This window comes from Struthio camelus, chromosome 11 (genome assembly GCF_040807025.1).
Source record: "Struthio camelus isolate bStrCam1 chromosome 11, bStrCam1.hap1, whole genome shotgun sequence".
NCBI lineage: Eukaryota > Metazoa > Chordata > Aves > Struthioniformes > Struthionidae > Struthio > Struthio camelus.
Window position 1 is genome coordinate 17,437,008 of NC_090952.1, and position 22,218 is coordinate 17,459,225.

At 36.8% G+C, this 22,218-nt stretch overlaps 1 protein-coding gene across 14 annotated transcripts; it reads left to right on the forward strand.

The window, feature by feature from the left end:
* The first annotated feature begins 69 nt into the window (after positions 1 to 69).
* On the forward strand, positions 70 to 20,557 carry APOOL (apolipoprotein O like). Of its 14 annotated transcripts, XM_068957213.1 has the most exons (11): positions 257 to 381; positions 1,150 to 1,331; positions 4,002 to 4,098; positions 7,688 to 7,792; positions 8,435 to 8,554; positions 11,789 to 11,843; positions 13,037 to 13,135; positions 14,526 to 14,617; positions 16,237 to 16,323; positions 18,026 to 18,212; positions 20,073 to 20,524. In XM_068957213.1, the coding sequence occupies exons 4-11, from the start codon at positions 7,778 to 7,780 to the stop codon at positions 20,168 to 20,170; spliced, it is 753 nt and encodes a 250-aa protein (XP_068813314.1). In that variant the 5' UTR covers positions 257 to 381; positions 1,150 to 1,331; positions 4,002 to 4,098; positions 7,688 to 7,777; the 3' UTR covers positions 20,171 to 20,524. The 14 variants fall into 14 exon arrangements, with proteins under 14 accessions (XP_068813310.1, XP_068813311.1, XP_068813318.1 ...); XM_068957210.1 differs by lacking the exons at positions 257 to 381; positions 1,150 to 1,331; positions 4,002 to 4,098 and adding an exon at positions 95 to 214 and having other exon boundaries at positions 18,026 to 18,059; positions 18,147 to 18,212; XM_068957220.1 differs by lacking the exons at positions 257 to 381; positions 4,002 to 4,098 and having other exon boundaries at positions 1,155 to 1,331; positions 18,026 to 18,059; positions 18,147 to 18,212.
* The last annotated feature ends 1,661 nt before the right edge of the window (positions 20,558 to 22,218 follow it).

A 22,218-nucleotide genomic window follows, 5' to 3' on the forward strand; every position in this document is an offset into this window, starting at 1 on the left:
CCGCTTCCGGGCGCCACCTCCCCTCGGGGCCCCCTTCGGCCCCGGCGCCTGCCCTGAGGGTTCCGGGGCCGGCACCACCGGGCCCCGCCGCCGGCCCCCGGCAGCAGCCGCAGCCGGCCCGCGGCCCCGGCACGGCGAGCGCGGGCGCTCGGCCCTTCCCGCTCGCCGTACCCGGCCGCGCGCGGGCGGCGCTGTCGCTAAAATGGCGACCAAGGTGAGCGTGGCGCCCTGCGGGGAGGGAGCGCGGGGTCGAGGGAGGGAAGTGCTGCGGCGGGCCCCTCGGCCCGGCCTCCCTCCTGCCGCCCGGAGAGCCGCAGGGCTCGGGGGACGCCTGAGGCCGCGCCGCGCGGCTTCTCCACCGCTCGGGAGCCCTCGCCGCAGGTGCTGCCCGGCCTGCTCCCTGTGACGGCGGGCCCGGGCGCTCCTCGCCTCCCCGAACCGCTGAGGCCTCTTTCTGGGAAAGAGGAAGGAGCTGCCGGGCTCGGCTCCTCCGCCGGCGGGGCTGCCTCGGCCGCCGAGCCGTACTGTAAACTCGCCGGGCCGGCGCGGGGAAGGCTGCTGGGGCCGCCGTGCCGCGTGTCACGCTGCAGTGATGTTAATGCCCAGCGTGCTGCTCCCTCTGCACAGCCTCTCCCAGTGCTGCCTTGGGGGTGTCTCCACAGCTTCTTTGCTCCAGCATGGGTGGGATTAGACGGCTGCAATAACTATTTTGGTTGGGGAAATCCCTTCTGCCTGTTACTGAGCACTTAGATGAGAGAAGAGTAGGAAAGTAGGAGGTGTCAGTACCGCTTCTCTCCACGTAGAACTTGTGGTAGAAAGAGCTGGTTCCTGTGCGTGGTTAAATTGTAGAAGAGGGAGTAAAAAGCGTTGCTTTTCTGGTTTCCTCCGCCTTCTGAAATGCTTTAAAGCCCTCATTCGAGAGGTGGAATAGTATCCAGATACTTGTTTAGTAGTAGGGTCATAAAGCAGGGTAGTGGTATACATCACTAAAACAAGGATGTTAAAATCATGCCATTACAAGCTAACCGGGTCACAAATGTCTAAAATAGCTGTAAATGTACATAATATACTGTATGTAAACAGGGCAAAATGTACCTGCAGAGATGACTTTCTCTCAGATAATCAAACAGGTTTTCATCTGTTTCTAAGGAATAGGTTGCTTGCACACGAGTCTTCTTTTGCAAAGCAATTAAGATGTGTATATACCTGCAGAGGAAAAGATCATGCAGACAAAGGTAGCCAAGGGAATGAAGACGAACCCTCTTACAAGACGCACATAAGTGAAAAAAGAAGCTGTAATTGGCTTGATAGCATGTTTAGATGGTCTTCAGGTAATGTAGCTTAGTACATAAATTTGAATGATTCAGTATTGTTGGTCGAATGACATAATTTTCTGTGTATTGTTTATTATTTACTGTGAAAAATTTTTTTGTTCTTGTTGATTTTTCAGTCAGCATAGGTTACTCTCTGGCAGGCAAAGATTAAAAATAAATGTAGAGAGCATCAGTATGCTGAGGCGCGGAGGAACTGCAGCTGTTCCACCTATATGTCTTTTTTTCTATACTTGTTGTTAGAGGCCTGTAAATAAGTGCATATCCAAATTAAAATGTTGGATTTGGCCTAGAAGCTGCTAACAGTCCTCAAGCATTAATGTTGCAGTTTGCTGAGGTACCAGTGTCTCAAGTACATTGCAATTAGTAAACCTTTATTTACAGAAAGTAATAGTGATAAGTAATGCAGTATATACCTGAAATTATATGTGTCTATTACTGGTGAATGCTTCCATAAAATATTGCTGAGCAATGTCAGCCCTTTACAAAGTGTTAACTATTTTAAATTAAATTCTGTGGAGAAACAAAGCTCTTGTTGATGGTCTGAACGAGGATACAGTTTCAGTTAATAAGTTAACTCATCAGATATCTGACTGCAGCCAAAACAAACGTTCCTGCTTTGCCCCTGAGTTGTCAGCTCTGTTTTTGTCTCTCGCGATGGATTTTTTTTTTAAAAAGATACGGATTTCTGCTAATTTAACTGCTTAAGCCAGCTCACTGCAGGGACAGATGAGACACTAGCTGAGCAAGCTCTGAGGTAGGGAGGGAGCAAAGTAGAGTGGTACTACTACTCCTTTCGGTGACAGTGAACTGTATTTCGTTTAAATTACCTTTTGAAACCATACTTGATGCAGTAGCACAAATTTTACAATTTACTGTAAAACAGTAAATAACTAGCAGAGAGTTACGTTTAATTGTCTAATTAAAATTGTCACAGTCTGGACGGAATATGTTTGAATGCTGCCAAATTGCAAGATGCACGTGTGGAAACACAGAATGTAAGCTACCGAGAGTTTGAGAGTCTTCCTTGAAAAGCAGAGACTCAGAGCAGGACTTACTTATGATGACTTCTAGGTGCAAATATTAGTTTTCTTGTCATACTAGATTAAAGGGGCTCATGTAATACACAGGAGGAAGATCATCAGACAGAAACAAGGAAGGAATGTCATCTTTACGTTATTGTAGTACAACTTCTAGAATGTGCTGCGTATAAAACAAAATGTATGCAAAAGCGGTCTGGGGAAAAAGTCTGCAAAACTGAAAGTAATGTAGACAAGTTTAAAGAATCACTTGAATCACTCAAAAAAAATAGAAATTGGTTCAAAGGCAGTTTGGTGGCTTCATATACTTTGATGTAGAAGGAGTATCTGACTATAGGGCATGCATTAAACTTGTGAACAAAGTCAAAATAAAATATGCCATCTAAAAATTAAAACTAGACAAAAATCAGCCCTGATAGTCATCTATGAATTTGCTTTATTGCTTCAGAATTTGATATTCAAAATATTTTTTGTAATTAGAACCAGTTTAATTGTATACCGTATGAAAAGGTACGTTTTTTACACCTGCTTGCATGTAAAGTCACCTGATGCTTCTAATTTCTTTTTAAGCGTACAATTGGAAATTCTGATAAGATATTGGGGGGGGGGAAATTTACCCTGAAGGTGGTCAAATACTGGAACAGGTTGCCCAGAGATGTTGTAGAGTGTCCATTCTTCGAGTTATTCAGATCTCACTGAAGCCCTAAGCAAACTGATCTAACCTGCTTTGAGCAGAGGATTGGACTAGAGAACCTCTGGAGGCCCCTTTCAATTGAAATTATTATAAATAATTCGATATTCTAAATATCATATAGATATTGATTGAGTATTAATAAAAGTTTTGTCACAAGTCCTCAGTCAGCTATGATATTAGTGACTTTTGATGTTAAATAATTACCTCTTTTTAACTTAAAAGCAGTATAACCAAGTGATGATTGCTAATATTTAGGCAATTGCTAATTTTTAGGTTACTTGTTGTTGGAATTAAATCTAGTTTTGAGTTATTTGTGTTTCATACAGGGATTGTGATAAAACTATTGTTTTTAATAAGCATTTGGACGTTTTGATATTAGTTGCATGAAATGTTTGACAGGTGTTCCGTAGGCTGAACATGTGGGATAGCAACTTTTCTTCTAGCACGTCTTAGATGGATTTTTAAGTCTGTCGTGTTCAGCAAGATTTGGTTGCTTCTACCTGGTACCTTTCAGCAAATCAATAATTAGTTTTTAATCTATAAACCTTCAAGTAACTAATTTGGGGTAGTTTGCGACTGTAGCAGGTAGCAATGCTTTTTGATATGCTTATGGTGTTGTCTTTGCCTTTCTGTCATTAAAGAGCCAATCACAGTTTTCTGTATTTGTCCTGTGATTACTCTCACCATTCGTTTCTTTCTAAATTGTGAATGTTACCGACTCATAGTTTGTTAAAGTTTGTCCTATTAAAATCATTCTCCTTTTGAGTTACTTTTAAGTCCTCTTAACACCCTACTCATCAGTGATCTTGGATGCTATCTACTTCATGCTCTCATGGAGCTTCTGGGAAAAATAACTCAAAAGGTTCAGAGACAGTTTTCTAACTTAAAACATGTAAGGGGTAGAAGAAAGCTAGAGCTGTGCTTATTATTTCACAGAATTTCTGGAAGAACAGCTCTCCACTGAAAATATGGCATGCAGTAGCTGCTAAAACTGTAATCATACTTTAATCTTGCTGGTAGATTCTGGTTTTGTGTAAGTTCAGATTTTATATCTATATCTCTATATATCTCTATAAAATATAGATATCCATATATAAATATAGATATAGAGGTAGATGTATCAGATTTTTGCATGTAGCCTACTGCTTTGATTCTTTACTTTTTTTCTTCGTGAAGTTTGTTCCTGCCTTCAATGGAGGCTTCCTTATTTATGCGCCAGTTCTTGAAGCAAGTATACCGAATTTGCAAAATTTCAGTGAGAAACAACACTTATTCATCTCTGCAAATTTCCAGGACATATATGGTTTTGTTATACTTTAGTTTATACTATGCATCCTTTGAGTTAGATACTGAGTTCTTTATAGTCGTGTAGCTTTTTAACTTTTTTTTTTTAATAGAACCTGTATTTTTGATCTTTGAAAAGTTTCCAACACTTTGAAGTGGATTGTTTGAAATGCAGAGACTTAAAGCCAAAATTATCCGCGTACTACATTTGACAGCTTTATTAATATATTTTGACTAGTTTTACTCTAGTTCTGTTATTGAAAGATGTAGCCGTAACAGTTTTATCCTGGAGAGCGCAATTGGGTAAGAAGTTTCTTACTTCAGCAAATAATTGCTATTCATAGTCTTTTGATCAAAAATAATGCCACGTCTGTTAGTCCACACTGTTTTGTCCTTTGAAACGACTGATGTACTTTTTATGCCTGTAAAAAAAGAACCTACTAATATGTGTTGCAGTATCATGGCAGTGCCAGCAGCATGCCTGTGGTGTTAAGGTAAATCTTCTAACTGTGACTATTGGCCTTATTTTCTTCTATCCGGTACATTATGCCTAGTAACTTGTAATATGTGTCAATCTGGTGATGTTCAGATCTGTGTTCAGGTTGAAATCCTCACCGGAAGGTGGCATCTGGGTTCATGGCTTTTTAAAAGACCATTTAGTAAACTGCACGTATTTAGATCTGTTACCATTAGCGATTGAGTCATTTTCTTGTATTTTCCTTGGGGTTACGTCGGACCATTAATTAGTACTGAACTAAACTGTTTCAGTTTAAAAAAAAAAAAAAAGCTAAATAAAAATATTTATTGAATTTTTTTAAACAGAAGATTTTTGTTTTGAAGCGGTCACTGACTGACGTTCTGAAGTCACGCTGCTAGTTAACCACGTAATTCTAGTGGTTTTTACGGCCTGAGCCTGGTGCAGTCATTTCTCTGTGTACTTCTTTCTTAATCTGTGGTACAACTGCACAGTCGTGCCATTTCTTAGTTCTTAACAGCTCCTTTGAGAAGATCTACTAGGTAAATATAGTTTGATTTCTGTGGATAAATAATATTATGTGAAGCTTCTAAAGTGATTTTTTGCTTGACTGTGCTTTTCTGTAATATATACTATCCTTTGAATGTATTGCTAATCGTCTTTTTAACATATCTAGTCATAAGGAGGGGGATAGACAGCTCAATGTAGCAAAGCCACGTGAGTGTAGTACAGGTGACATTTCTTTCTCTTAAGTTCGTTGTGATTTCAATAGAAAACGGTGAAACCTTATTAGGAGCAATTGTGGCAGCTTGAGTTTTAGATAGTAGAGCTGTTCACTAGGATTTTTAAACGTTTATGCGTTTGTCTTCAGGCACCCAAAGTAAAGCAATTAATGTCAGTCAGGAATTGCTCTACTTTCATCATTTGCGGTATAGCTTTCTTTTTTTATTTCACGCAGTAAACACCGTTTTGACTTTCTGAAACAAATTAATCGAATGTGCTAAGTGAAGAATATAACTTCCTTATGCCTTCTCACTTGTAAATTTGGTTTTCTTTCTTATAACTACTGAAAATTGGTATGTTGTCTTCATAGCATCTTGTACTGAAATAGAATGATAGAATTCTGATATATTTTAGATAGTTTTCTTTAATAGTGTCTAATAATGTTAAATAATAGTTTTCTTTAATAATGTCTAAAATGCAGACTTTTTGGGGGGATGCTAGTCGCTTTACATATCATCTTCTGTAGCCCAGACCGTAGCATTTTGCTTTAAACGGTATTGTCATACAGACAGTTGTTAATATGTTAATTGGTTCATATTTTGATTGTTGCTATTTCTTTAACCTATTTCCCTGGGGCTTTGCGGTACTAGGAGAGCCTCTGCTGCTGGGCTGTGGCCCAGCTGTGTCAACAGAGCCTCCTGGTGATTTTTTTCTGCTGCGGTGGTCATAGTAGACACTGACACAAAGGAAAAATGACAAAGTGCTCCTCACTAGAGCAGTTATAAACTAAGTTATAGTAACTGTGTTCGATCATCAGGGCTACAACTCTTATAAATCAAACTGGAACATCGTACAACGTGTGGCAAACTGGATAGAATGAGAAGTATTTCACAGTCCTAGTTAATATGCATGACGTCAGCATGGCTGAACACTATATAGAGAGAATATATGCGTTACATAGTTTTTTTATGTTTATTTTTACGTATGTGTTATAACGATGTTTTGTTGTTGCGAGTAGTTTAACTTGCATGTGATTGATTTTCTAATGAACCTCAGCTAGTTCAAAGAGGTGTTTTCGTGTTTCTTTAATTCGTTGTGCATGAAACCTTATACCTGTTTTCGTTATTACAGTTAGGTGCTGTGGAGCGGTTCCCTCTCCTTTGAAAGGGTATTTCCAATTGAAAGCTGAGAACACCATGAGGATATAACGTGTTTTTATGCTAGGGCATTACAGTATTTACCAAATCAAGTTTATCTCCCTCCTGTTACATTTTTCTGACATTCTGCCACCAACTATGTAGGTGCTGGGGACACTTTTCGTACTTGTTTTCGCATTTTTGAAGTTTCAGAAATGCTTCTGGTGAAGAGCAGAAAAGTCTTTACTGATGTGGAAGAACTTATAACCTCCCTAAGTTACAGACACTTTAACACAATGCAGGAAGTTTCTGTGTGTGCTGTATGCCAGCGTGCTGAATGCCAGTGCTGACTGGAATCTTAGGGCATACTGTAGAAATATGTTCATATGTAGCTGTATTTGAATTTAAACTTGGTGTAATATAATGTATTTTTTTCCAAATTAATCTTGTAAGTAGGTAAACTGATATGCCCAAGCATATATTTCTGTAATTACATTGTAACTATGTGATTTGAAATGTTAAGCAGATGATTCTTAATTCCAGTTCTTGCTATGTAATTTGACTTACTGCTGACAGTAAGTCAAACAGTAGTTATTCCAAACAGTAGTTGACGTGTTCTCTGAATTGGAAAGGAGCTGTCATTTTGGCTGATGGCATGGGGGTTCTTGCAAATAAAGTTGAGGTGGTTTTGCTGAAACAAAAAAGTCATTCATTGACTTGGAAAACCTGTATGTTGAACAGATTAGAACTTATTTAAAAGGATGATGGAAGCATCAACATGGCTTTGAACACAAAATTCCTCCTGGTATTTTAGATGTAATTGTTCTCAGTGATCTCTAGCTTTTTCTTCGTAATTATTTTTTGAGAAAATACTCGTGTGTGACAGAGGAGGATTCTAAAAGGTATACTTAAATGTGTGCAACACAACAGTAAAATCTAGATTTTGCTGGAATTAAATTGTTATTTCTGTATTAAGATTCCGTTTCTTCGTCTCTCTGACCCAGGTGGCAAAGCTGGCAGCTGTTTCTTCTGGTCTGCCATGTGCATCTATTACTGTATATGCAGCAACAGAAAAGGAATCAAAAGTGCAGCTGATGAAACCAAATCAGGTAAGATTCTTACTGCTTGTCTGTTTTTAAAAGAATATTGCATATCTTTCCGTTGAATTATATTACTCAGTAAATGAAAAATATATCTAAGAAGTATGTGATAATACAAATTACCTTCTAAATAATTGACCACTATAGCACAGATAGTCAAAGCATAAAGAGAGTTACTGCAGTAAGTTAGTGAAGTTTTATCTCATTTCAAATTTCCAGACTTAAGCCAGGTGAAGTAAAATAATATAATGCTTGCCGATAATAGTATTCTTTCTACTGTATAATTTCTAGTAATATATTATATGCATCTTCCAACTGTTCTTGCTCGTGCTTTTTCTGATACAAAATCTATTTTTATCATACTTAGTAATGCTGCTTCTCAGAACTTATGTAATACTTCCTGTTTTCCTTTCTTAAAAAGTTAAACTATAGTCATACTTTTGTAAATTAAGATTTGTAAGTATAAAAGCGATAAATGATTTGATGTGGAGGTTTTATTCGCTCTAGCAGGAAGAATAAGGAAGGATTTAATGTCTTGAAAAACACTATTCAGTGCTAGTCAGTAATCAGTGTTACTGATTATTAACTGTTATTCAGTTAGTCAGTGTCCAAAACTGTCTCCCTGCAGTACAGTTATGCTTTTCTTTCCAGCTTCCAATTTACTCCTCACCGCCTCTGAAGTCTAAGTACATTGAAGAACAACCTGGCCATTTGCAGAAGGCATTTTCTTCAGTCAGAAAGACAACCAGCCGCTATATTGGGTGGTGCAAGGTAAGAAATACCTGCCTCTAAAGTTTCCTGCAATTCATGACAGCACTAGACTAAAACATTAAAATACAGCATATTTCACCCTGTTCTTTTTGCAGTTCATTGTATCAGCATAGACCTGGAAGTTAAGATGCAAAAATAAGCCCTTTTCCCTCCCTTTTCTGTACTGTTTTGAGACCAGAGAACTTAGGTACCTGGGTAACTTCTTACTTGCAGAACTCCACTGCCTGTTAAGAAGTATGAATTTGAACTGCTTAAGAATCTCAGGTTGGCTACCCTCATTTGTTGCCTTTTTGAAGTAAATTAATGGATACTAGGGACAGTTGACAAAATGAATGCTATTATAGACCTTGACTGGGTCATTTACTCCGTATTTTATGCAATAAAACTAGTCACCGAGTAGTAATACACATTACAGATACATACGTTTAATCCTACATTAGGCAAATTTGCATGAGAGGTTTTTTTTTTTTTTTTTCCAGATTAGCTGATACAGTTGGCAGAAACAAATGTTTTTCAGACAGACATATTTTTCTAACTATCTTTGGTCCAGTAACATGTTTTTTGTCTCCCTGAAACTTTATGTTGCTTTATATCTTTAGCCTGTGACAGGTAGAATAGAACTACTTCTTAAAAATTCATTTCTCAAAAGAGCACAAACGTCATTTAAGAGTAATGCAAATAATTTCAGTCCTAAAGATGTGCAACGTATTTCATCTTTTTGAAGTACAGTGAGTGACGTACCTATAGCTGTTTGCATAGGAAGAGGGTTTGTCAATTTAGGAATTAAATAGCCATGATCTGGATTTGTAGGCAGGAGTTATGTATAATATTGGTGTGTTTTTTGTCATCTGCTGTTTTTGACAGTTTTCCACAATATGCTTTGGATCTGTTGAAATTTCAAGCAGCTTAAAACTTATTTTCTTTCATTTGTCTGAAGACTTGAGTCTTAAAAGTCTACTGTATCTTTTGTATTGTTATCGTAAAACAGAAAGCCTGCATAAGGAGCTCGTGTTCTTGCAGACTGTCCCTATGGTAAACGTTACCGGTGCAAAATTAGTGAAAAAGGAAAGAAATTCAGTCATACAAAAGGAAAAAGTAAAGACAGCCTTTAAATTTTATGAGTGTCAATAGGGAGTGATCAGTAGTTGGGTGGATGGTGTATGTATCCATATGGGTAGCCTGAAGGAGATGTACAAATCCAAAATATGTGTCTCGTTCACAGAATTATCGTGATGATTTTACTGGATCAAGTAATTGCTGCAAGCTCCATCTGTATGCTCTGTAGAGAATTTTGTCTCTTTACAGCATGTCAGGATGCCTACATGTTAGTTGTTTTTGCATGTGACATAGCTTCTTTCTATTTCCTTGGCACAGAACAGTTTTAGGATTTGTGTGGTTCTCTGGTGAATACCGACTTATAAACCAAGTACTGGGTAGTTGTTTATGCCTAATATTACTACAAGTAGCAACCTAGATAGCAAGAAATAATAAATTAACAAAACACGATATCTTGATTGTTAAATACATGAAGTAACTAGAGCAATGTTTTATGTGTAGTCATACCGTTTTTTTCCTCTGTATTTTACTCCATGAGGCAGCATTCATCCTTGATTTCTTTTGTTATTTGTCTAACTTTCAGATTTTACATGTCCAACTCAAACAATTTTGTTGCCACCAGTCATTATAGCACTTATTTGATGATCAGTAGTGGAGGCAACTACATTGTAGTGTACTTGAAATGCAAGAGAGTATGCATTCACTGCTTAGTTTAGGTTTACCCTTAGAAACAAAGGTTGCCCATACTTAGGAGTGTGAAGATCCAGGTACTATCAACAGAGAGCTAGCTGCCTCCAAAGGGCGCGTTAGAGTACCTGATTTAGATACTTTAGGAATCACAAGCTGACAGCACCCCACAATAACTGGTAAAGCAGTCTATCATTAACTAGTTGTCAAAAATACCTTTACAACTAGGTTACTGAATGTTCTAGGCGTAGAAGAAAATGTGATACCTATCATCATGGTGTCTTAACTGCTCAAAGCCAGGAGCTCCCCAATAGCTGAAATTGTTTGTCCCGCAAGGCCAAAGCGGTTCCTAGCACTCTCATCCCTGCCATCTCTTTAACTTTCTGCTCATAGAATTCCTGTTTTAGTAGCACTGGTGGGTGAAATAAGAGCTTGTCATAGGACCCCTAGTGCCATCTCTTATTCTTCAGGAAGAACATCTGCTTCTCAATTTTCACATCACCTAAAGCAGCTTTTTAGCATGACTGCTGTTAGTTATATGAAATTTTATGTATGTATTTTCCTCTTATGAACAAAATGAACTTGATTATTTTGAAAATAGCAAAGAAATCAAAATATGTTCCTGCATTTTCTGTAAATTCTGATTCCATTGATCTGTGAAAACTTCATCAGTGGCTGTTATTATGTAGTTTATAATTTAAAATAATTCACTTATAAATGTGTGTCAAACTTGTCTATGCCCATAAACGTCGAGGAGTAAGTTAATGCTTCAGAGACTGACTAGCAGTGACACCTCGTGGTACAAATTCAGTGTTACTGGAAACAAATTCAGTGAGATAACTCGAGATGACATTGTCTTTTTTTTAATTGATCTCCTAAAGAATGAGTGCTTACTTGATTTGTTCAGCAGTCTTAGGACAGTAATGATAATAATCGACTGCTAGAATTCTTTTTGCCTAGATGAGGAAAAGTTTGTACCTAAATATTTTGACAAATTTGAAAGGAGTAAAGCAAAGTGGTTGAACGCACGTTTCAGACAAAATGAGTATTGCCTATCGAAGATCTTCAGGGAAACGGATGTACCATTTTTACAGACAGAAAAACCAGGCCTGTTTTACTGGGTAAACCTCTTTAGGGAAGAGGAGATTACATTTTATTACTGAATTTTCACATATTGAAGTTCAGATGTTTTCCTTCTCAACAGTTTTGTTCCCAATAAATTTATTTTGAAAAAGCTCTCATTATATTAAATTGGAAATATTTAACTATATATGGGTGGAAGTTTAAGAATTATGAATGTGGTACACAAAAAAGGACTAGATCTCTGCACCACCACTGTAGAAGTTCATGGATCTGTTTCTTGTGAAGTTATGTAGTTATTTGTTTTTCTCATTGTGCTAAACCATATGTACCAACAGGGTATTTTTGTATTGAAAACATCTACTTTTGCAAAGTATTTGCATTCATTTAATGTTTTCTTTTTTTTTGTAGGGTGCTTTTGTCTTTGTTAAAAATGGAATGATGGATTCGATTCAATTTGGAAAAGGTAGGCAAACTGCATATTTCTTAATGGACTGCTATCTGTTGTTTGTCCTTGCAACCTAGCTGGTTAAAACCAGAAAACAGCAAATTGTACTTGGCCAGGGCGATGGAAGGGGACTGTACTGGAATGCTTCCTGCAAGCGTGGAAAAAAGGATTGGGGGGGGGGGGGTCGTTGTTCGTTTGCTGTATCACTGTGGAGTTTCAATTCTCTTCTGAAATGAGAGAAATAACCAGTTAAGTAGTCTTACTCCTCTGATTTTGGTCTGTGATGTTTTGTGATCCTCTGATATTGTTTTTGTAGCTTCTGAATATTGTACGTACAGTCGAAGCGTTAGATTTTACTGTGATGCTGATGAGGGAAGGCATAGAGAATGTTTCTTACACTTCCATTTCCTTACATTCTGCAGAATATTTTCTAAAGTTTGAGGAAGGCAATGTTCATTTAAATAGGTACCATGTAGGCAATGCTATTGTGTAAACCGTTGAGTGTGCATGTGACACGCAAATACTTAAATCTTGTTAGTAGTTTTAACTTACAGTTTGTTTTGTTCTTAGAATTGTAGAACCCCAGAATGACTGAGGTTGGAAAGGACGTTTAGAAATCGTCTAGTCCAACCACACTGCTCAAAGCTGGGTCAGCTAGAGAAGGTTACTGAGGTCTCCAAGGCTGGAAACTGCACGTTCTCTCTTAATTATGGAAATAACTTTTTAATTCTAGCATAGACTACAAATAGTATTTGCATTCAAGTTCCTTATCAGCAATTACAGATAAAAATAATTTTCCTTAAAAATAGTGAATTGAAAGATTCCAAAATATGTTATCTGTCTATAGTAACATACAGTAAAATAAAAATGTGATATGTTTTCCTTTCCCATTCCTTTCCTTTCCCATTGAGTCTTAATGCTAACATTTTATAAAACAGGAAGTATCTAAAGAGAAAAATTGTTAACACTGTTTGCTGATATGTTTTGAGGACCTTTGATTAGAATTCTGGGCCTGTCTAAAACACTTTATATAGAGTATGTGCCTGGAAAAAAAGGCATCTTCAGTCATTAACAAAAACCCAATCCTGGACTGTGTTCAACTTTGGATACGTACAGTTCTACTTCCATCTTTATTTCTTAAGTGGTGAATAAGAGAAAAAAGATTCAAACTGAACTGCTATGATACTTTTTTTTATTATTATTATTCTAAGATGCTTATGTTTACCTCAAGAATCCACCACCAGAATTTCTTCCCAAAGCTGGAGTAATTACAGTATCAGGCCTAGCTGGCGTAGTGCTGTCAAGAAAAGGTAGGGATTTTCTGCTTATTTTCAAAGATTATCATGTTTAATATGTAGCAGCTTTAATGAACTAAAGATTTTTCTGAAAGATGGGCGAAAACCTATGTAACTAGTATTTTCTAAAAATCATTCATGATAAAATTTGAAGGGACGTTATTATTTCTTTTTTAACTCTATAAAATTGTAAAAATAAACATATACAGTGTTACTGAATGTTGTTTGTATGTTAAAGTAAATTCAATGCCTTAAATCATTTACTTGATGAAACTTTATAATTTATTTTACTTGGAATGTTTACCCGTATTGTGCTCTTGGATAAAACCTCATTTTTCTAGTAATTGGAAACACTTACATCAGTGTACCGTGTGAGTTATGAGCACAAGGAGCTGTTAAGGAAGCATAGGTCACCATAGCTGAGAGACAGAATATTGTTGTGACTTAAAACCTGGCTAAGACCAAGTAGTGAGAGCAGGATTACATGGTCGTCGTTAATGGTAGAATCAACAGAAATGCAAGGTAGGACACTTAATTTGAGTGTATTCATTATTGGTTTTCAAAAACAGTGTGTATATGGGAGGAATTTAGATACAAATTAATATTTAAGATTGTTGAGTATAGTGAAAACTAAGGGAATTTAGAGAGAGGAACAAAAGGAGCGTTGGCATTTGGATAATAGATACAAGAGAACAGACATTGGAAGGAATGGTTTCAGCAATATTGAAGCCAAAAGGGTAATTCATACGGATATAGCATCCTCTCATTTCAAGATAAGTACTAAAGAAATGATACTTCACCTGCTGGAAAACAAATGTTCAGAAAATGCGTATCTGTATTACCTGAGCATGTGTGTGTCTGAATATTTCACAAAACAAAAGGAGTGAATCAAAATTTTGGCAGATTAGTAAAAGTTTTCTTACTGTATCCCTACCATTTATTTGGTGGACAATGAAAAACAAAAAAGACTCAGACCCTTGTCAATAAACAGGAACTTGCAGCTAGCCCAGCTGGTCTCACGTTTGAACACAGGGTCCCAGTTTCCAGGCTTCTGGTTGCTCCAAGTTCAGGAGTCTGTGTCCTTGAGAGAGCTCACGTAGAGCTAGTGATGAACCACAGCAGCTCCTAAATTACGCTAACGTTCTTTTCATTTCTCAATCAAATTTTCCAGTATTGTGAAATTATTTCTGAATCAAGAAACCAACCTTCAGAATATCAGCGTTTTCTGCATACGTCACTGCAGCAGTTTACTAGACTGCAATCACAATTCTGTCTTCTCTGCTCCAACCATACTGAGGATGTTTGGTGTAAACAATTATCAGGGGTTAAACAGTTGCATGTATATGACTCCACAGTTCTACATTTCATTAGCATCTAATTATTTACAACATTTGGTTTTATACAGGTTCGAGATTTAAGAAAATTGTTTATCCATTGGGACTTACTACTTTAGGAATTTCGGTTTGTTACCCAGCTCAGTCAGTAGTAATTGCTAAGGTAAGTTTACTTGTGTTTTAGTACTGAATTAACAGTGATTTTAGTCACAGGATTCCAATTTCACTTGACTTAACTATCTAGGGACTGGGAGTTGGAATTCAAATGTATTTTCATTAATTCATATAATGCATCACAGATGTTAATTGCGTAACTATCAACAGTGCATGAAATGGCTGAATTTAAAAACACAGTTGCACAGCATCTTAATTTTAAATCCTCATTTCTCAAAGAACTAAATGCAGGTGATATTATCTTGCTGAAATAAATTGAGATGTCTTATGTACTTTTGATAGATGTGCAAATTGAAAAGCTATATAATTGCATTTTTTATTAGAATTCCATATTTTCCAGTTACTGTTGTCTTGTCTACCTGATTAGAATGTGTCTTGGCTAGTTATGCAGAAAAGCTGTGCCATATGTATTTTTCTCCATGCAAGAATTGTTTGCACACAACTGTGTGGTATACAGAAAGTGAATTGAAAAGAATGTAAAATCTCTAATAACTCCTCCTTCAGTTTACCAATATTTCCTATTTAAAAGGCACCTGTTGCTTCATAAGAATTGTTCTGAGTTTCTTGGCAGACTTTGTATTTCTGAACTGCGCTTCTTTGTGAAATTCTTGAGGTAGGAAAATTTAGTTCCAATAGTTCTGTTTAGTTCTAGGATTTAATCAACAATTTAGTTAAATGGTCAGACTTAAATCTGGACAGAAAGCTTTATGGAACATTGTCCTAAAATCTGATTGAAAAGCAAAACTAATATGGAATCTCTACCTTGACGTTATGATACATCGGTGGTAGTTTTTACTAATTTTAACCTGTATGCTTACACTTCCAAAGTACTTGAGAAGATATTGCAAAGATCTATGGTATGGTTGAAATCTGTGGGCCACCTTATATTACTGCCCTGATGTGTTTTTGCCGTTACGCAAATCAATGAAGATTACAGTTTCTCAAAAGGCAGTGGGACTTCCTTGGCTCGTTATTGTAAGAATTACATTTCAGGGTTGGAATACACACAAACGAATGGGAATGCCACAAAGTAGGCTATGATCTAACTCAAGAAGCCAAACCTTCATTTCCTGTCTATTTACACTATATGTAAACTTTTGCAGTTTTTTGCAGATGAAGCCACCAAGTGGACTGTTTCTGTAGAGCATCAGTAAAGGCACTCCGTAGTTACTGCAATATTATAAAAATAATCTTCTAAAACTATGAGGAGACTGAAGGATTCGGACATTTCTAAAGCCATCAGTTCAAACGTAGTGAGACAGGCTTGGATTCCTTTAAAACACCATTGCTGACCAGCCTATTGCACTAACATTGACAAACGCTTTTCCCTGATCAGGTTTTGATTTCATTTCGAGTAGGTGGATGTAGTGTGTGACTGCTACCTGTAGTTTTCTAATAACAATTTAAATGTTATTTATAATTTAAGATTTGTTTGGTGTAGGAGAAACATGAGTTGCCCTAGATCTTGAAATGTAGATAATTGAAATCTGTCCTACTGAATATAGGATCAAGCATATTTTAGTCCAAACAAAATGTATTTCCTTTAAATGGCCTATGATTCTAAGTGTTTCTTAAGCTATTGTTAAAAGTACATGTTTAAAAAAATAGGTAACAGGAAAAAGGGTGTTTTCTGCAAGCCATCAAACCTATGAAGCAGTACGATCGCTGTGGGTGAAAAAGGAAGATATCACAAAGGTAGGCTTGCTGAAGTAATGAGCAGTAACTCATAAGTTCGAAGGGAGAAAAAAGTAAATGCAAAGTACCATTTTGCTGATGCTGTTTAAGATTACTAATGTGTGTTAAATGAGGCACAAAAAACCGCTGATATAGCTACAGTGTGTATGTAAATATTTGCTAATGTTTAATCTATTTAATATTCATTATACCTTTCCGACTGGTAGACTCTGGGATTCCTCCTATACTCCCACGATACACACAAGATGAGCAAGAGAAGACTGAGTTTCCCTGATAGCTCATTTTTGAACTTGTCAAAAGTTAATGCATTCTGATTCAAGCTCTGGTCCTAAGCCGACCACTGAATTTAAGATAAAGAAGATGTACAAAATACAGTAGATACACGACTACCTTTTTCTTAAACATACAGTGAAGGAAATTTCATAACCCTTTCAGGTAGCCAGTTCAGATAGTCTGTTTTTCTTACCCATTGATATAAATTATCTTTGTCTCAGACTAAGCTGTTTTTTTTTTTTTTCTTGTCCTGTCCTCATGCAGCCCTAGTAAACAAGTGATCAGTAACCTCTTTATAATGACCTCTTACATATGGAAAATTTATCATGGTTTTTGGCATGATCTTCTCCCTCAAATAACCTTTTCTTATAGAGCAGGCTTTCTAGCTCTTACATAATTCTTGTCCTCCTCTGGACTTTATCTAGTTTGCCTCTCTCTCTCCTTTAAGTGAAGTGCTCAAAACTGGACATATTACAGGAGCTGAAGCCTTGCCAGCACTAAGTAGAGAGGAATATTTACCTCCCGTAAATTACATGTGGAACTCGGGTTAGTACATCCCAGAATTAAATTGTTTTTTCTGCAACATGAAAGATTTTTTTCCCTCCAATAAAAACTTTGAAAACCCTTGACAAAAGCAGTACTTCCTAAGGAAAAGTTCAGCTTTGTGTACAGTGTATTTTCTGCTGTTTTTAAAGAAAATAAAAATTTCTCAGTCATCTTAACATTTACAAGTATTTTGATTTGTATGTAAGGTGCTCATTTGTACGCAGTCCTCGCTTTTCATTTCCACTGAGGAGCACAAATGGAATTCCGAGTTTTGAAAAAGTGATTCAAATAAATGCCAAAAAACTGATAGGGAAACGAGAATTGATGTGATAAAGACAGTTTCTCTTACCTTATTTTTTTTTCTGAATGAAGCCTATTCCCAAAAGAATATATTATTTTTCATTAATCAAGAATAATTAGCTAGGGTATTAACACAAGATGGAAAGTTTAATCATGGTAACTTTGATAAGGATAGTAAGTGTTCTGTAAAATCTACATATTAGTCTTGTGTAAGACTCCAAGTTCTTCATTTGTAAATGAATAATGACTTAGACTTCCTTGTGGAGTACTTGCCGGGTCTCAGTTGAAAGCAAAAAAGAAAATGAAAGTGTCAGACCTAAGTACACACTCATGACAAAATAAACTTCCTTAAAAGTGCATTTGAAGTTACTGCATGTGAACTGAGCTTTCTCTGATGCTCTTTATTTTTTCCAGCTGTGTCCGTTGCATGCAGCTGTCTTTAATGTTAGTAGTTGAATGTCATCTTATGATGTCATATCTGAAAATAATTTGGTAAAAGATAAGCTTTCATATAACTTTACTTTGCAGTAATAAATTCAGCATATACCTTTGCGCATGTTTTTGTTATTTGTCTGATTCACAGCTGCAGCAAGAGTCAAAATCACTTTCAGAAGAAGGTAAGAAAAAGAAAGAAATTTCAAATGCATCACCTGAATCTGCTGTGAAGTCAAGATCATTTGACAGACCAGAATCTTCTCTGGCAGGATCTTCAAGTACTAAAGATCCAGTGCCTTCATTATCTGAATTAAAAGTTCCCAGTATAATCTCAGGTACAACATTCAAATCCAAAACACATTCTGAATTATTTGACTTCATTTTCTAGTTACCCTTGCTTCAAAATAGAACAGACTATCTTAGCATATTATTCTTGAGAATATATTATACACCATATAATTCAATATTCAGGGCTTCAGGGAGACGATAATTTGCTCATTGTGGACCGTGTCACAGTATCAAAATTATAATCTGATTTTTGATATTATACATAATGTTGTCTTTCATTCCCTGTAGTAGGGAATGAAAGTAGTAGATGTAGTAGATGGTCCCTGGACCATCTTCCATGTTGGTAGAAATTACATGATATTCCTGAAGAGATAACATCAAATGTTTTCATTAAATACCCACCTTATAATATCTTTTTGTTGTCAGAAGACCATAAGAACAATTTTAAGGATTTCAACTGGGGTTTTATTTGTGAGAGTGGTTCATTTGACTCATTGCTCTGCCTTTGTATTGCTTCTGTCGTATCTTCAGACGTTGGTAAAAGAAAAATATGTAATTGACAACTGATGCACTGTAGGCATTAATGTTATTTTGCCAGGTTTTGTGTGGTGATGCTCTTCATGTACCTTAAGTGACTGAGCTAATCAAATAGTTAATATAACAGTGTGTTTAATATACAAGTATTTTGGTAGGCCAGTTTTTAAGAAAAATAGTAGAATTATCTATTAAAGCAGAAATGTGTGTCACTGAAAAATGAATTTGTTTTAAAATATTGTAATAATTTTTTAAGGGAAATTTGGGAAAAATATTTGAGCTGTCGATTATGCTTGCTTACCTCTTTTTATCATGCCCTTTACTAAAATTTTTTTTCTGGAAAGCAAGCTGAACATATTTGAATGAAGTTTTTTCTTTTCTTTTCACCGCTAATACATTTGCATCTTTCTTTGCTTTGTACCTGTATTTTTTTCTGATTTAGTTAGTGGAATACTTTGATCTCTTTTTACATTTGCTTCAGGCCAAGCTCTCGTTAACAGCTTTATATGTATAGGTATCTTATGTCTTTGCTTTCACAAATGGAATTAATTCTTGTCCCCAATGCAACCAGTAAACATCCATGCCCTTAATTAATCTGGGTTGCCCGAGATGTTCATTTTCTCTAGTACAAACGGAGCAAGGCGTTCAGGAGGACATAACATCCGTTATTGAATCAACATAACATCCGTCACTAAATCAACTGGAAAAGCCGCCGACCGGTATTAGGAGGCACATTTCTAGAAAGCTGACCTTTGTATGCCCTTAAAGCCTCCTTAATTACAATGTACATAAGCATGCCAGTCTTAGTGCCTTGATGTCCAGGATGGGTGTAAAGCCATAACATTTTAGAAAATTTAGTTCATTGGATTTTGGAAGCTGTAAAGTGAAACTAGGTATTCCATTATTTTGGAATTTTTATCATCTGGTTGCAAGTAGCTGAGCTGCAGCTTCAAAGGGAGATGCTGATTTAGTTGAGTTTGGGAGACAGCTGCACTCCTGTCAACAGTGAGGGAAAGATGAATCAAGACTTCTTCCACATCTCGAGCTTTGCCTTCCTTTCCCTCTGCAGGGCAGAGCACTGCTGTGAGTTATATTTCCTCCCTCACCCTGCCATGTTCAGGAAGTAGTAATGAGGTCTAGAGAGTAGGAGGAAAGCCCACACTTCATGCACTGCTGTGTGCTAAGAATCACAACATGCCTTCATCAGCCTGTATCACATACACAGCTTTAACCAGAGCATAAATATTTACATCATGCATAAGTGCTCGGTAATATGATAATTCTTAGAATTGTTGGTAAGCCTTTTTTCTAAAGCTCACACGTGCACACACACAAACACATATTTTATTATATTTCTTTAATATCTCTAACAGGGACAGTGAAGACAGCAAAATTTAAACCTGACCCCGAACTTATGGACCATGGTCAGTCCAGCCCGGAAGATGTGGATATGTACAGTACTAGAAGCTAAGACATCTGCTTTACAAATCCTTGCAAAGTATTAAAGATAAGGGGGAGGGATAAAGGGAAGGAATAATCCTTGTGATACATACGCTGTAAGGTATAATTTAATCAGGTATTTTCTCACATCCTAATTTGTACTATTGATTTATGTGACTGTGTTTAATGAATACTTTGTTTTTCATTGCTTAGAAGCAGTTAACAGACACACTTGTTATATATGAACAGTAATCACCTGCTGAGAATTAGTGAGAATTCACTCACTGTTAGCGTCATTAGTGAGACACTGACTGATTTGTCAGTGTCTTCTGACAGGGACGTTTGTCTGTGCCAAGCTTGTTAATAAATGTCATTTTACAAAGGATGTTTGAAAATGTAAATATATCTCTATACTTCTGCTCAGTTGTTCACTGATTAAAAAAAAAAAAAAAGAATCTGATTGATGGGGGTAGGAGAGGCTTCTGGTTTCGGTTCTCTTCAGCGCTGGAATGAAGTGCAATTATAGCACTTAGTCACTCCATTTGCCCAGATGCCTTACTTAGCCTTGGGTACTCCTAAAAAATCAGTTGATATGGTTTTATTGTATGAATAGCAGTAGCTTTAAGGCTTGTACAAACAAATTATTTTGTTGCAAAGTCATTTGTTGTCGCTTACCTCTTTTTCATTGAGGTGAATGGAAACTGAACTTATTCCGTGTGCTTGTGTGTAATTAAATGTCGCTTAAGTTGGGCAAAACATGCAGCTAATCCCTAAAATATCTTTTACGGGGTATGCATTAGTTTTCAGCTACTTCTAATACTTTGAAGAACTTCATGGAAATTATCTAATCTATGAAACTGATACTGTTTGAATTTATACAGAGCGCACTAGCCATGTTTAGAAAGTTGAAAACCTTCTGTGGTTTGGAGTTTTAAAGTAATTGGTTAAAGGTGCAGATAAATATTAAAAAAACGCAGAAGTAATAGGCAATGAACATTCTGTTCCCGGAAGTTTTTATGCAATACCCATTGGTCTTGGTAGGATTTCTGTGAAATTATGTCTTTTTTTCTAAGAAAAAGATTAGAAATCGGATAAGTTTCCTATGATGAAATTCTCAAACATTGTTTTTATGACTGACTGTATATATCAGTCTAGTTCTGTTTGTCCTTTATTTCTCTCTAAAACACGCTACTAAGGGTTCGGCATAGATCTGGTGATCTTGCTTGAACAAAACACAGGTAGTTATCAGTGATAATGAGCCCACTGTCTAGAAGTAATCAGATTTGTCTCAACTGCAGTATTTTTCTCATACACAAACTGCAGAAGGACATTGTACTGGTAGTTTGTCCTTTGATCTGTTGAAGTGTCTTATCTTTCAATTAATGAAATATGTGTACCATGCAAGCAATATTCCTAGCGTCACCTGTGACCGACAGAAGTTGTTAGAAGGTATTGCACAGTGGAATATTATTGCACAAAGCATAAATGATAACTGAGCAAAAGCACAAGTGAGGCTTGTATAATGGTTCAGGAGCAGACTGTAAGTATTGGTATTTTGGAATCCAAATTTCCGGCAAAGTGCTGGACCTATACAGAGTCCAACAGAAGGCAGAGTAAGTGAATAATGACGTTTAGAGAAAAAACTCTACTTCTAGTTTAGTTAAATTGCTTGAGGCAGCTGAATTAGAACTTAATGTGTTTTGTTTCTTTAATCAATTCGCAAGGCGTAGGCAACTGTCACAATTCAGGCGGCAATTAGAGGATTTTTAATCAAACTTCACAGAAGTCCTGGGCAAGGCAGATGTTGGATTTCATCAGAGAAAGAGGAGTGGAAAAATTAGATGGCTGGGCTTCATATGCCTGCTCCAGGGAAACACGGAAAGATGTAAGGGTGGAGGCGAAGATGGTGGAAGATCATTTTCAAGTGCAAGACTGGATGGCAGAAATTATATTATCCATTTCCATATCTGGCCCTTTGTCCAGATTCTGCATTAAAAAGCATGGGAAAAACCTTCTGCTCTACTCCTAGATTCTGTTTAAATTCTAGCTGATGTCCTTTGAGTGATGTGCTACCACAAG

What these genes read in the sequence shown, in the direction of transcription:
- APOOL (XM_068957209.1), top strand. An exon ending in GCTATATTGGGTGGTGCAAG is followed by an intron (nt 8,555 to 11,788) that starts GTAAGAAATACC and finishes TTTTTTTTGTAG; the next exon opens with GGTGCTTTTGTCTTTGTTAA. An exon ending in AGTTCCCAGTATAATCTCAG is followed by an intron (nt 18,213 to 20,072) that starts GTACAACATTCA and finishes TATCTCTAACAG; the next exon opens with GGACAGTGAAGACAGCAAAA.